The following is a 13253-nucleotide window of genomic DNA, read 5'->3' as shown; positions in this document are numbered from 1 at the left end:
CCCAGAGGCCCCTCCACCCCCCAGTGGACAGAAATTAACAGTTTGGACTTTTTGGAGATTTAGGGTAATCTTTAAGAAGCAGAATTGCTGCTCTGAACATCCCTAAGTGCCTTCAACCTCCCAAGGTCCAAGATACCAATTTCTCCCTTTGACCCCAGACCAGAAAAAACTACACCCCCAAAAGAGAAAATTCTGGTTCCACCCACTCTGGCAATGTCATAATATCACCAGCCACACCTCAAGTGCACCCTCCAAGCTGAAAAAAAAGGGCTCATCCTGAGGTCCAAACTGAGGTGTCCAAGATGCCAAATCTTTGGTTGGGCTGGATCTGATACTCCCTGCTTGGGCTGGAGCACCACGACCAGCTACGTTCATTGCTTAGATCTGGTCAACTGGTGAAGCAAGGCACTAATTCACCAGGTGTCTTTTTCTGTTCTTTTCTTAGTTGTGCAAGAATATTCCAAGTTCAACTGCTGAATTGTTCACCTGAGTGTGCTGCAGAAACATGACTGATCTTTGAAGCTGGTCTGTAAATTCTTACCTTTGTGGATGGTCAATGTTAGGGGAGGAGAGGTGGACCACCATACCTCATTTGTGCTATCCTGCAAGCAGCTCAGCAACGTCAATGTATTGCCTGTAGAGAAAAAGTCCCAGTAGCCTGTGCTTCTGGACCAGCATAGTAACGTAGCCATGTTGCCTGGAGAGACAGCAAGCATGGGTTGGAAAGAAGCATATCTGAAGCATGTCTCGTGAAATAGATCTTACGTGGAAAATGGTGGGGTAGAAGATTGCTATTCAGCCTGCCACCCCAGCCCTTTTCCAAATTATTCTACTCCATCTCTTCTGTACATCCCACCCACCCTCCAATTTTCTTCTAACACTGAGGACTGAGCATTCACAATGAACCCAGAAAGCCAAGTCTTCATTGGACCCCCATTTCTGAGGGGTTTATCACCTTGTGGGCTTGTGCTGGCCGGGGGAATCCGAGATCTGGAGCCCAACACTCCTAGACAGCACTGGGCTGGGGAGAGCTGGAGTAAAGACACTTACGTGGAGGCTGCCCCTTCTTCCTCTCTGGTCTCCAAGTGTCCGTGAAGGTCTCCATGATGGCTGCCAGGAGAAGGAGAGCTGTTTTCCTTCTTTGGTAGTTGGACCCGGACATCAGAGACGTCATGCAGAGCTGCAGCAGCCAATCCACAAAATCTAGATCCAGAAAGATATATATTTTTAATGACATGTTATGATCCTGCACAAAGCAGGATGAATGATGGTGCTGAGAACATCCGGGTGGAGAAAGGTTGGGTTCTGTTCTCTTTGGGAGAAGGAGATTTGTCTTGTCTTCTGTTCTGGGTAAGGACCTCCAGCAATTTCTATGGCACATTGGCTTACTTGACCCATTGGTTCTGGCACAGCCTCCAAAGTGTGGCTAGGAGTTAACTCACCTACAGCTTGGAGGAGACTCCTTTCTGGATCCTTTCCGAGCAAGCCTTCCTTCTTGATCACCGTCTGTTGCCGAAGCAGAGCAAGAGAACTGTCCCTCATTCTCACCAAAGCCTTCTTGACCAGGGCCTGAAGGAGTTGTCGAAAAGAAGAAGAATCACAACTCAAATTCAGGGGCAAGAATTCTTTCAGGAGTTGGATCTCCCTCTCAGATAAGGCTTGACTAGTCCTGGGAGCTGAGCATAGGAAGCCCAACGCTGCCAGACGGACATTTTCTTCTTTAGAGAAGAGACAGCAGGTGAGTCTCTTGAGGTTCTCTCCATCTGTAAGCAAGTCTCCTGCAATTGTCTTCTGAACGTTCAACAAGGAGATCCATGCTCGGAGCTGAGAGGCATCTCTGCCACCAAATCTGGTGGCAAGCAACGTGTAAGAAGCAGGAAAGAGTCTCAAAGTCCACCCAAGAAGGTGGCTGGAGGTATTGCTTTGAAGGAATGAATCAGAAGAGGTCAAGGCTCTAGAGAGGGTCGGTGACCAATAACAAGCCCACTTGTGAGCCAGCTGTTCCTCGGAGACTTCATCCTGCACCTCGGTCCAGGCTTTGCGCTGCAGCTGTAGGAGAGTTTTGTACAAATCCGAAGCCACAGGGCACAAACAGTTGGTTGACAAGCAGTTGAGGAGATGTTGTGGGAGATCGACGTAGATCTCCAGAACCTGGGCAAAAAGATCCATGAAATGACGTAACTGGAATCCATAAAAGCCATGCTTCCTTTACCCAACATATTTCATACCTGGACAGGTTGAGGAGGAACTTCAGGAAGAACAAAGATTAAGACTGGAATGTGCTGATATAAAGGAGAAACAGTATAAAGGATCCTTGTAGTTATTTCTCAAGGTGGTTGTATTGTTTTATTGGGTGAATTTTGAGCAGATGATGGAAAGAACCTCACTGCTCCACTGAGAAGAAAAGCAAGTGCCAGCTGGCATGGAATTAAATCAGGACACTTTAACAAAGAAGAGAGGGATATCTGTGCATGTCCCGGGGAATGTTAAGTTTTGCAGAAACAGAAACAAACTTTTCGGATGAGAAAAACACCACCAACAGAGCAAGTAGGCCCAGAATGTTTAGTGTTAATTGCAAAGAAAACTGGAACAAAGGGGAGCAGCTGGAGAGGAAGAAAGGCCATCTTTTAGCCCATCATAATATTCATAATTTTCTCTCAGCCCCTGTTGCTCACTGCTGTTGCTTTTAAGCATCTTGTTTCTACCATTTTCAGTGCTGATTAATTTTTATTTTTCCTTTGGATGTTATTTGTAATTTATTACAATATCCCCAATCCCTGATTGTAGGAAGGTGGGATAAATGTACAATAATCCATTAAATGGTTCTGCAGTGCAAGGGGCAAACATTGCACACCCAGGCAATTCTGAAGATTGAGAGCGTAATTAAAAAAAACAAAACCCAGATGGCCAATTCTATTTATCAATAAATAGGAAATCTATAAATACAATTGCATTTATAGCAAAAGGGATACTTACTTTTTCAGGACCCAGGTAGGGAAGGATGGCAATGAGTGCGAAATACCGAGCTTTAGCTTCCCAAGGCATGAAAATAACCCTTTGCAGGTACTCTCTAAAAAGAGGTCTCTCTGGGTCCTCAAAGTGATCACACTCCAGGCTGTAGATCTCTAAGAGAATCTGAAAGGAGCTGTGGACAAAATCACTCACTCCTTCTGTCTGAATCACCATGGGAGAGAAGTACATAAAGACAAGTAAAAGAGGTGCAGGACAGGAGTTATTACACATGAAAAGAGATACAGATGACTCATTTTCAAGACCACAGGAAGTCCTCGCTTAACAACCATTTCTTTAGTGACGGTTCGGACTTACGGCGGCGCTAAACCTGACTTGCTGCCAGTCCTCACACTTATAACCATTTCAGTGTCCCTGCAGTTGGAAGACCACCATTTTCGACCTTCCCAGCCAGCTTCCGGCAAGCAAAATCAATGGGGAAACCACGTGATTTGCTTAGCAACCATGTGATTTGCTTACTGACCACAGTGATTTGCTTAATGACTACCACAAACATGGCTGTAACATCAGGTCAAATTCACTTAACGACCACATTGCTTAGTGACTGAAATTCCGGTCCCAATTGTGGTCGTTAAGCAAGGACTACCTGTAAAAGATGATGATAGGAGTTTGGAATCAATTAGCCCTTAAAATGTTGGACCTGACCTTCTCTCCCTGTCTACTGCTGTCCAGCCAAGACCTTTACTTCATTCAGATCTATTTTTAGTTCATTCAACTTGCTATTTGCGTCTTCTCCCATGCTATCACTCTTTATTATTTAATTACTTTTTTGGGCATATGCCTTCGAGCCACTCTTGACTCCTGGTGACTGCCTGGACAAGTCCCTGCAGTTTTCCTGGCAGGTTTTTCAGAAGCGGCTTGCCCTTGCCTCCTTCTTCCTAGGGCCAAGAGAGAGGGACTGGCCCAAGGTCACCCAGCTGGCTTCATGCCTAAGGCAGGACTAGAACTCACGGTCTCCCGGTTTCTAGCCCGGTGCTTTTGACCACTACACCAGACTGGCTCTCTTATTTATATACCATACTATCATGTACAAGTGGTATTTATTTATTTATACACCATTTAGCATCGGAAGATCAAAGGCATCTCTCAAAGGTAAAACCCCACGAGGTATCAATATTCAAAACAACCAAATTATATAAAACAGCGATGGAATTATAGACCATGCCAACTCCTCCCAGATTTAAGAACAGCAAAGCTTTTGTGGGGTTCATTCAACTTGCAACGGAAGCCATACTGGGTGATATTTGGAGAGCAAAAAGAATAAAACATTTCCCCCCACCCCAATAAATAAATAAACACGATGCCTTACTGGGCTCTCTGCATTGTTCCAAACAATCCTGCTTAGCCTTTGGAGAAGTGTCGAATTGTCCCCCAGCAATAAGTTCTCCTTTACTTCCCAAATGTTGTCCAAATTTTCTCGGAGACGTTGAAGCCACAGAGAAAAAGCTGGAAAGGCAACACGGGCTCTGTTAAGCTGTCAAAGGCAATGTTGAAACAATTCTTGCCACCTAGTTACTTATTCATATTCCTTTAACTTTGGCCTGTATCCAAACTTGGTCTTCTCCAAACATGTTGGGTTTCAGCTCCGGTCATCTTGGACCAACATGGTCTTATTTTTGACAGGAAGGTTCATGACAGTTTCGAACATCTCTGCAATTTATTTCCCAGACTTTGCCCAGATCCCACTCCAACTCCTCTGGGAAAAAGAAAATTGGAAGTCCACCATATTGATAAACCTTGGTCGACTCTGATACTTCTCCTTTGATTTACAATTGCTCATCCTTCGGCTATAAAATATTTATCTATTTTTTTACAAATATTTGTATCCTGAAGAGTTCCAACAATTCCTGGCAGTTTACAACAGTAATTTAAAATAAATTTTAATCCCCCCATAAACAAAGCAATACATGCACTATTATTTTAACTGTATATATAAAATATGATTGATTCCTTCATTCACTCAGCCACCTACAGTCAGGAATCTGGTAGCACCTTTTCTGACTAACAAATATTCATGACAAGGCATCAACTTCTTAATAAGAAAGCTGATGTCTTTAAAACCAAATCTATTACTTGGAAAAGATGCTACCAGATTCCCAATTTTTTGCCACCATAGGCTAACCCAGCATTCTCCCTTTTTTTTAAATTAAAGATTTAATTAAAGATTGTTTTAAAAAAGGAAGATAAAAGCTAATACAAATGAATACAAATAAGAAAAAGAAAAGAAGGAGAGAGAAATCAAAGAGAAAGCTAAAAGTGGAAGCTAAAAGTGAAGGAAAAGGAAAATAAGAAAAGAAAAAGATACAAAAAAGTAGCATCTGAGTTTCTTTACAGTAGTTATAAGTACGATTTATAGTTACAAGGTAGCTCCCTTCTTTCTATAATCAATTCTGTCCAATCACAGAAACCATAAATCCTAAGTTCATTTTTTTCTGTTTCACGCAAAATGCCCATAAGGGGTTTCCAATCAGCAATAAACATAGATACTGTCTTTTCTCTGAGCAAAGAAGTCAATTTAGCCATCTCAGCAAGTTCCATCTTCTTCACCAGGCTAACACAGCTGTCTTCCTACAATGTCACTCACGCCAATAATTACATGCCATTCTTCAGCTGGAAAAGCTCCAAAAATGGCTTACAGGGTAAGAAAACACTCTTGTAATCTAAAAGTGCACAACACAGCAGGAGCAGGAGGAGCAGGAGGAACATCTTAGGCATCTTACTATTGCAGTTATTGCAAACAGCCACTTGTGATGGGAACTGATAGTTCTATTCCCCATACATGGTTCCTCACCATCACCACTGACCTCAGAAGGTCCTCTTAACTCTCTTTCAGAGAATAGATGATTCTACAGGAAGGGAGAAGAGACCTCAGGCTGCCCTATCAGGGACTTGCTTCTGAACGGGATGTTGGCATGCGGTTTTGCCTACCTTGAAAGCAGTAGTAAGGGCAGCTTGTGGGCTCCTCCATCAGGTCTAAAATAGCTGGGAACAGAACATCCAGCAACAGGCATCGCTGCAGAGCAAAGATAATCAGGTTAAGGAAAAACTGGGGGAAATGCAATCAAGTCTGGACTGTTTATGGATTTAGGAGGGCTGTTTTTGTAAACAAGGCAACTTTTCCTGGAAAGCAGGGCATGCCAATCAACAGACAAGAGGCAAGTTTAAAACAGTTTTATAAATATATGGAATTTGAAGGTACTTATGGAACCTGAATAGACTCATCAATCGCTCTTCATGTTAATGAACTGGTCAGTTCCCAGAATGGTCAATTGCCCCAAAAAAGCACAATCAGTTCAATAAACAGATCTCTTCAGCCCTGATGTTTACCCAACTTTGCTTTATGGTTTATGTTAGCTGGAACCAAATTATTGTTTAAAATATTTTAAAAATGATAACGCTGAAGGTACCTTCTGTGGGGTACCATCCAGAAGACAGATCAGGATCTCTTTCTTGCAACAGGTTAATAAGCCACGAGTCATCACCAGCTTCTCCAAACCATCTGGCCTCCAGACGGGAGCAGGGATCCAAAGGGCCCCAAACTGGCACCCACCTGGGCAAAAAAAACCCCAGTGTGCTATCAACACCAAATCCATCATTCAGTTGACTCAGAATGGATCATCCTGCCAATGTAATTATGAATTCACTTTATTCATGTTGGCTGAGATCATTGGGGCCATCAGCCTAATTTTCTTCCTGGATTCACAGAATATGTAGCCTGGTTTGAGTTCCTGAAAGAGGGATAAGCTATCCAATATTTGTAACCAAATGATGCCCCCCCCAAAATACATGAATGGGCAAGAAACAGAGTGGGCCCTGTGCATCAAGAAAAAAAAAAAGAATGTGAGCACACCTTTGTGTTCACCTGTTCTTTGTGCAACTGGACATCCATTAAAATCCATTAGGAGGTAAAAATTCAAGACTGCTCTGGCTCCTGCTGTAAATTCTGGGGCAGTATTCACCATCATGCTCACTGTGGTCCCAGCCAGGAGACGGTTGTCTTTGCAGGAAGTCTAAAATCAACAACGTGGAGGTCAACCTAAACCAGTTTTTGTTTAAGTAGAGAGTTTATCTGTTACAAAATGATGCAGTTCAAGATTCCAGCTGCTTCGTGCCATTCTTCCCCCACCCCACAGCTCTCAGACATGATCTGGCCATTTTGGAGTCCCCCATAGAATTCCCCCCCCCTTCAGATTTTTCTGCAAATTTTGGGTCTCCTGGAAACCTGGGGATCCTGATTTCTCTGTGGGTGTCTGTCCTTTAGCGGCATAAATGATGCGTGCATCTATAGCCTGAACACCAGAAATAGGAGAATAAAAGAAGACCAGCTGGATTTTCTTTTCTCATGCAACTGTAAAACCTTTCCCCTTCCTTCACGATCTTAGAAAGCTGGACCTTCCACCAGTGCTGAATGATGGGAGATTCAGGATAGACAAAAACCCAAGGACTTCTTCACACACTAGGTCAAGAAACTGTGGAAGTCACATGGGACTAAAAAAAAAAAATCCACATCTTCTCCCAGGATACCCTCACCTGATCCGTGATGGTATGCACCAGGGACCTCAAGATCTTTTGCAGGATTTCACTGTGACCTGTTTCCTCCCAGACAAGTGGCTGAAGTTCCTTTGACAGCCCTTTGAAGAGATGCAGGCACACCTAAAGAAGCAAGGAGAAGACACCAACCAAGTGCAAAGTCCAGTTTCTGCTCCTTGGGGTTGTTCACTCCATCCCACATTTAATCTGAACTCATCTGAACTTCCCCAGCATGCTGGCTGGGGAATTCTGGGAGTTGAAGTCCCCACATCTTAAAGCTGCCGAGGATGAGAAACCCTGCTTTAAACCAAAGTCAGGGCAGTTTCTCTTAAAGACTGCAAAAGATCAGACAATTCCCTGTTGCGTTAAGAGAATTTAATTTTTTTCTTCCCTGCCCTGTAAGGAATTGCGTGGTTCGTTTTGGGAGGGTGATCTGTCCTATCAACCATTTGCTCTCCACCTGAAACACTTTGGATCGCATGGATGGTAGCTCAGGGAACTTTTTCCGAAGCCAAGAAGATGCTTCAGTTTAAATTTCTACCTTGCCCTTCAAGGCTTAACTTTGGGTGGGGCCATGCTGCAACCACTGACCCTACTCAATTTTTTAAAAAAGGCTTCAAGCACGGTGATAGCCCCCTTTTCTTTACCTTTATTGTGATGTAATGCCACTCCACCTGAGTGGTGATCTGGTCTTGCAGGACGAAATCAAAAGTTGCAGCGACGGCTTTCAAGAGCCTCAACAGGTTGTTTTTCCAGTACTGGCGTCCCAGTGAACTTTCTTCAAGAAAGAGGCTTACTATTCAGCAATGGAACAAAGAACTTTGATTACCACTTTTTAAAAGAGTTCACACGTATGTGAGCAGGAGCCAACGTGGTACAATCCTCTCCAGGGAGGTGGGAGACTTTGACTCATGAAGCATGCTCATTAGATTGCCCGGGGCGTATTAAAAGACCTACAGGTAGTCCTCACTTAACAACCATTCATTTAGTGATAGTTTGGACTTACGACGGTGCTGAAAAAATGACTTGCAACCAGTCCTCACACTTACGACTGTCACAGTGTCCCTGCAGTCGTGTGATCACGATTTGGGCGCTTGGCAACCGGTTTGCATTTATGACCGTTGCAGCATCGTGTGATTGCCATTTTCAACCTTCCTGGCTGGCTTCTGGCAAGCAGAATCAATGGGGAACCACGTGATTTGCTTAACAACCGCCGCAAAAGTCATAAAATTGGATCGGATCCACTTAATGACCACTTCCCTTAGCAACCGAAATTCAGGTCCCAGTTATGGTTGTTAAGTGAGGACTACCTGTACTTTTCTCTGGGGCTTAAATCAACTAAATAAGGTGGGGTATCAATCAGTAAAAGGTGAGCTACATGTTGGAATGATTAGATTTTTAGAAATGAAAATTGGCCACGTTGAAGCCAGTGGCTGTATTCCTTTGGAGCAAAAGGAACACTGGCTCTGACCTGGTTTGGGAATGGCAAAGGTAGATTTTCTAAACTGGGAAGGATGGAAGTGTTGGAAGACTGACCTGTCTGGAGAACTTCGGAAGACATTGGCTGAAAGGAGAAGGAAACGCATTAAGATTTTCAGGTGACTTTGTACCAAATTACTTCCCACCACATTTTGGTCTCTGCTCCCAACTGCAGCACTGAGCTTATTGCAAGCTATGGGTGGAGAAAACATTACCCTGATTTTTCTTTTTCTAAAGTTGTTTATTATATGCACATACAATGCTGGTGAGAGCCAGTTTGGTGTCGTGGCTAAGGCAACAGCCTAGAAACCGGGAGACTGTGAGTTCTAGTCCCGCCTTAGGCACGAAGCCAGCGGGTGACCTTGGGCCAGTCACTCATTCTCAGAAAGTAATGGTAAACCATTTCTGAAAATCTTGCCAAGAAAACTGCAGGGACTTGTCCTGGCAAATGCCAAGAGTCAGGACCGACTCAAAGGCAAGGAGAACCAGTTTGGTGTAGTGGGTAAGGCTCTGGGCGAGAAACCGGGAGACTGTGAGTTCTAGTCCCGCCTTAGTCACAAAGCCAGAGGGGTGACCTTGGGCCAGTCCCTCTCTCTCAGCCCTAGGAAGGAGGCAATGGCAAACCACTTCTGTAAAAAAACCTTGCCAGGAAAACTGCAGGGACTTGCAGACCCGAGTGACTGGATTAAAAAAAAAAAAGTTGGTGCAAGTACCCACGTTCAGGCAAGTATGTGGAAAAGCGAGATCAGAGGTGCTATCGTACAATCAACCACTTAGAAAGGTTAGATTGGCAAATAATCTATAATCTAAGTGCTGCTACAGAAATGCCTCACAGAAAAATCCAGTTAATGCCCTCATTTTCATGTTCTAGTTAGCAAGAAAATGCCAAGGCTCAAATAGTCTGTTGTGTCTTTTAGTGGCATTCTGAGAAAGTCGTTGCAATGAAACACTCCAGCTTTTGCTTTTACTTTAGAGGATTTGTTTTTTTAAAAAAGAAACTTACGATCATGTTTTTTTCATTCTAATATTTATTGGACTTATAAACCACTTTGTTCTCCTTTGCAATGAAAAGTGGTATAAAATACTGTCCATAAATAATAAAGATTAATCCTTCTATTTTGCTGCGTTGCTGTTTTGATCTCAACTTCATATGCTACCAGTGGATGGAAGGGCAGAATCACCAAATATGCCCAAAGCTGCAATTAAATTCTTTCATGTATTTATGGAATTTATAGGCCACCCAATCTTGCCACGGCTCTGGGCAGCTTACAAAATCCAACCATAAACAAAAGATTAAAGACAAGGAAATTACATCAGAGTCCAGAGAAAAAGTGACAGCCATTCAAGGACCAAAATACCACACCCGAGGTCCATCTCCAACCCAAAGCCAGATTTTAAGGGCTTGTTCAAATCAAATCAAATCTTTATTAGGTCATAGACCAGCATAAAGGGCTTGTTTAAATAGGGCCAGACTGGGCAGAGTTTCTCTGAAAAATGAACCCCTTTATGGGATATGTATTTCCGGATCTTGACCCTCCCTCACTTCAACCTCTTTTACCTTTTCATCTTCAATCAGACTGTCCATCACCTTATTCAGCTCTTCAGAGACCAAGATTCTGTTCCATTCGGATAGCTTCCCAACAATCTAAGGGGAGGAAAGAAAAAAATTCTAAGGGCCACAACTTGGAGAATTTCTTTCAAAGGATAGTCAGAGCTGTGATGGCAAAAAGATTTCAACACCCATGGTCCATCCTTAAGATCTTTCTGAGGGAAAGATAATACGTAAATCAACCTTTGCATAAAAGGTTGGAGTTCACTGGTGGGGAACTGTGTGGGTCTGTAGGCACTGAGTAAAGAAACACACCGAAAGAGAATGTGTGGGTTTGTGTCTGTGTGTACACATATCCCCCCACTATCATTTTGTTAACACATTTCCAGGTCAGGTGAAATGGATAACGGCCTTGGGAAGCTCTGTGCACCTTTTCAAGTCGGCAGAACAAGCTGGAGCTGGCTGTGGTCTCCAACTGACACGTGAGCACACAACGCACCAACGGTGACATGGTGTCCCGATCTGACTCCCACAATCCCCTGCTCAGTCTCGCCAAGAGCTGAGAAGCCTCCTCCAAGTTTTTATCTTTGCATCGCTTCAGAGAACTTCTGGGGACACAGAAAACCCAACGATGAGAACTTCATGTAATGAATGATCACGCTTAGCTTCATAATTTCTCCAAAACTTGCTTTGCTATCTTACTGTTCTTCCTTAAATAATGATCTGCACGGGGCGTGCAGTCTTTCCCAACCCCTTGCTCAAATTTATTGAGATGCCAGCTCCCAGTATTCAAAGCCAGCACCTGGTTATTCTAGCTAGGGATTCTGGGATTTGGAGGGCAGGGCACAGGAAGACGGATACATAATGCCCAGATTGTGAAGGAGTCTAAAAGAGAAAAAAAAAACCATCATCATCATTGAATGGTTATGTTCTTTTGAAATAGCAAAGTACTGGATTCTTCAGTCCCTCTGTAACCTGTGATAAACCAAATCTTCCCGAGTAACAAACCAATTCTTCTTAATGATCTAAAGCTAAGCGTGTCTGCTCAGAAATAAGACCCATGGATTTCACTATCTAATCCTTCCAAGGCTATAATCCTAAACAAGCTTACTGATCAAGAAGCTTCAATGAATTCCATCAGCTCTCCTTCCAACCCAACATGTTTCAATCAATATCATTCTCCTCCTCTAAGCCATATGCTCGGACAAGGGTTTGAGGGGAGGGCAAACGCTCCACACCCCATCTATGGAAGGGGATCTCCTCCAAGGTACAGCTTAATATTTTAAATGAGCAGAAGGAACACCCCTTTTCATCTGTCCAACCCATCCAAAGCATCTCGGTAAGATGTTGAATTTCTTCCATTTACCGGGACACTGATTTTGCCTGATGAAGAAAAAAAATCTCCACCAAGGATGCAGTAAGAAGGGAGACTGAGATGAAACTTCTGCTCCCTCCCCCCATACTGTCCACCACCTGTTTTTCTCTCTTAAGATCCTTTGTCCCTTTTCTCTTGGTTCTCATTCTGCCCTGCTCATCAGCGGTATCCATTCCTTCTGTAAATCAATTCAGAGCCACCCATGTGCAAGTTTTGCAAACTCCCTTTGAGCTTAATCTGTGATTTTTTGTTAACATCTTCTTAGAAGAACATTTTTCATGCTTTTTAAAAAAAAAAAGGATACTGTCTTTTCAAGGGCTGGCATTTGGCATTGTTCTTTCAGATTTTGTCCATCGGATCTCTAAATTTCCCAAAAGAGGACACAGCACTGAGATTGTCAACTGGTTGGTGACCCCTTCCTTGAGATACATTTCCCAATTGTCTTGGCACATCCTGATGGGGGAAATTTAAGAGCCATTTTCCCAGGCAAGGTATTTTGGGTGAAAGGCAGATGCCCCAAACTCCATGTATGGGTTTTGACCTTCTGCCTGCTCAGCTGCAGATCATAACTTGATAGAAAGCGAGTAAGTGGAACTTTCAACCTAGAAGCCACAAGCCTTGGCTTCCAGAGAAACTTGCCCCTAAACATTTTTTTAAACCTTCTCTTCTTAAACTTAACCACCCACCTGTGCATCAACCTCATTCATTGACTTTTCAACTTACTTCGCAAACTGCTTGAGGTTCTCCAAGAAAAGCAGTATCTGCCTGCTGGTTTCCTGCAGCTCAGCTGTCCAGTCCAGGTTTTTGTAGAATGCTGTGCATCGTTCAAGCTCCTGCACTGCGACATTCATCATTTGCAGGATGAGACCACTCCTGGATCACCCCAAGAGCCCAAAGGATATTTCCAACTTTCTGTAGCAGCACAACACGGCTTTACCAGCGAGTACTGCATGAATCTGAAAGACAAGACAGCCCAGACCGGAAAGAATTGAACTTCCAGGCGCAACAGCACCAGCTAGTGGGTACAACAGATGCCACGCCATCCATCAGGGTGCGAGAAAACTGGCTACTTCACCCACTGCGCTGAGTTGTGGCTTCAGAAGTAAAGCATTGTTAGTTGGATTGCTCCATCACGCTAACCCGTAGATCTTGGTTGGAACCGCCCCCCCCCACACCAGTGTCTGCATACTGAGCAATATCCAAACCAAGGTCATCACCTTATAGCTTGATGGAGCGAGTGAAGTCAGCGCCTACGTGGATTCACACATTCCTTTATGCCGTGATTTGCTT

At 43.7% G+C, this 13253-nt stretch overlaps 1 protein-coding gene across 1 annotated transcript in view; it reads right to left on the bottom strand.

Moving 5' to 3' along the window:
• LOC134505551 (tRNA (32-2'-O)-methyltransferase regulator THADA-like) overlaps nt 1-12909 on the bottom strand; it is a 31694-nt gene extending 18785 nt beyond the window's left edge. The window contains exons 1-14 of the mRNA XM_063315304.1: nt 12687-12909; nt 11019-11196; nt 10598-10684; nt 9097-9124; nt 8208-8356; nt 7561-7683; nt 6881-7040; nt 6438-6580; nt 5959-6043; nt 4340-4476; nt 2977-3174; nt 1443-2151; nt 1051-1203; nt 588-697 (exon numbers count right to left, since the gene is read on the bottom strand). Coding sequence (XP_063171374.1) covers nt 588-697; nt 1051-1203; nt 1443-2151; nt 2977-3174; nt 4340-4476; nt 5959-6043; nt 6438-6580; nt 6881-7040; nt 7561-7683; nt 8208-8356; nt 9097-9124; nt 10598-10684; nt 11019-11196; nt 12687-12817 — 2391 coding nt within the window. The 5' untranslated portion in view covers nt 12818-12909. The remainder of the gene's footprint in view (nt 1-587; nt 698-1050; nt 1204-1442; nt 2152-2976; nt 3175-4339; nt 4477-5958; nt 6044-6437; nt 6581-6880; nt 7041-7560; nt 7684-8207; nt 8357-9096; nt 9125-10597; nt 10685-11018; nt 11197-12686) is intronic.
• Nucleotides 12910-13253: the final 344 nt, after the last annotated feature.

The sequence above is a fragment of the Candoia aspera genome, chromosome 15 (assembly GCF_035149785.1).
Source record: "Candoia aspera isolate rCanAsp1 chromosome 15, rCanAsp1.hap2, whole genome shotgun sequence".
In the NCBI taxonomy this organism is placed as follows: Eukaryota; Metazoa; Chordata; class Lepidosauria; order Squamata; family Boidae; genus Candoia; species Candoia aspera.
This window is presented reverse-complemented; position numbering and strand designations above follow the sequence as displayed.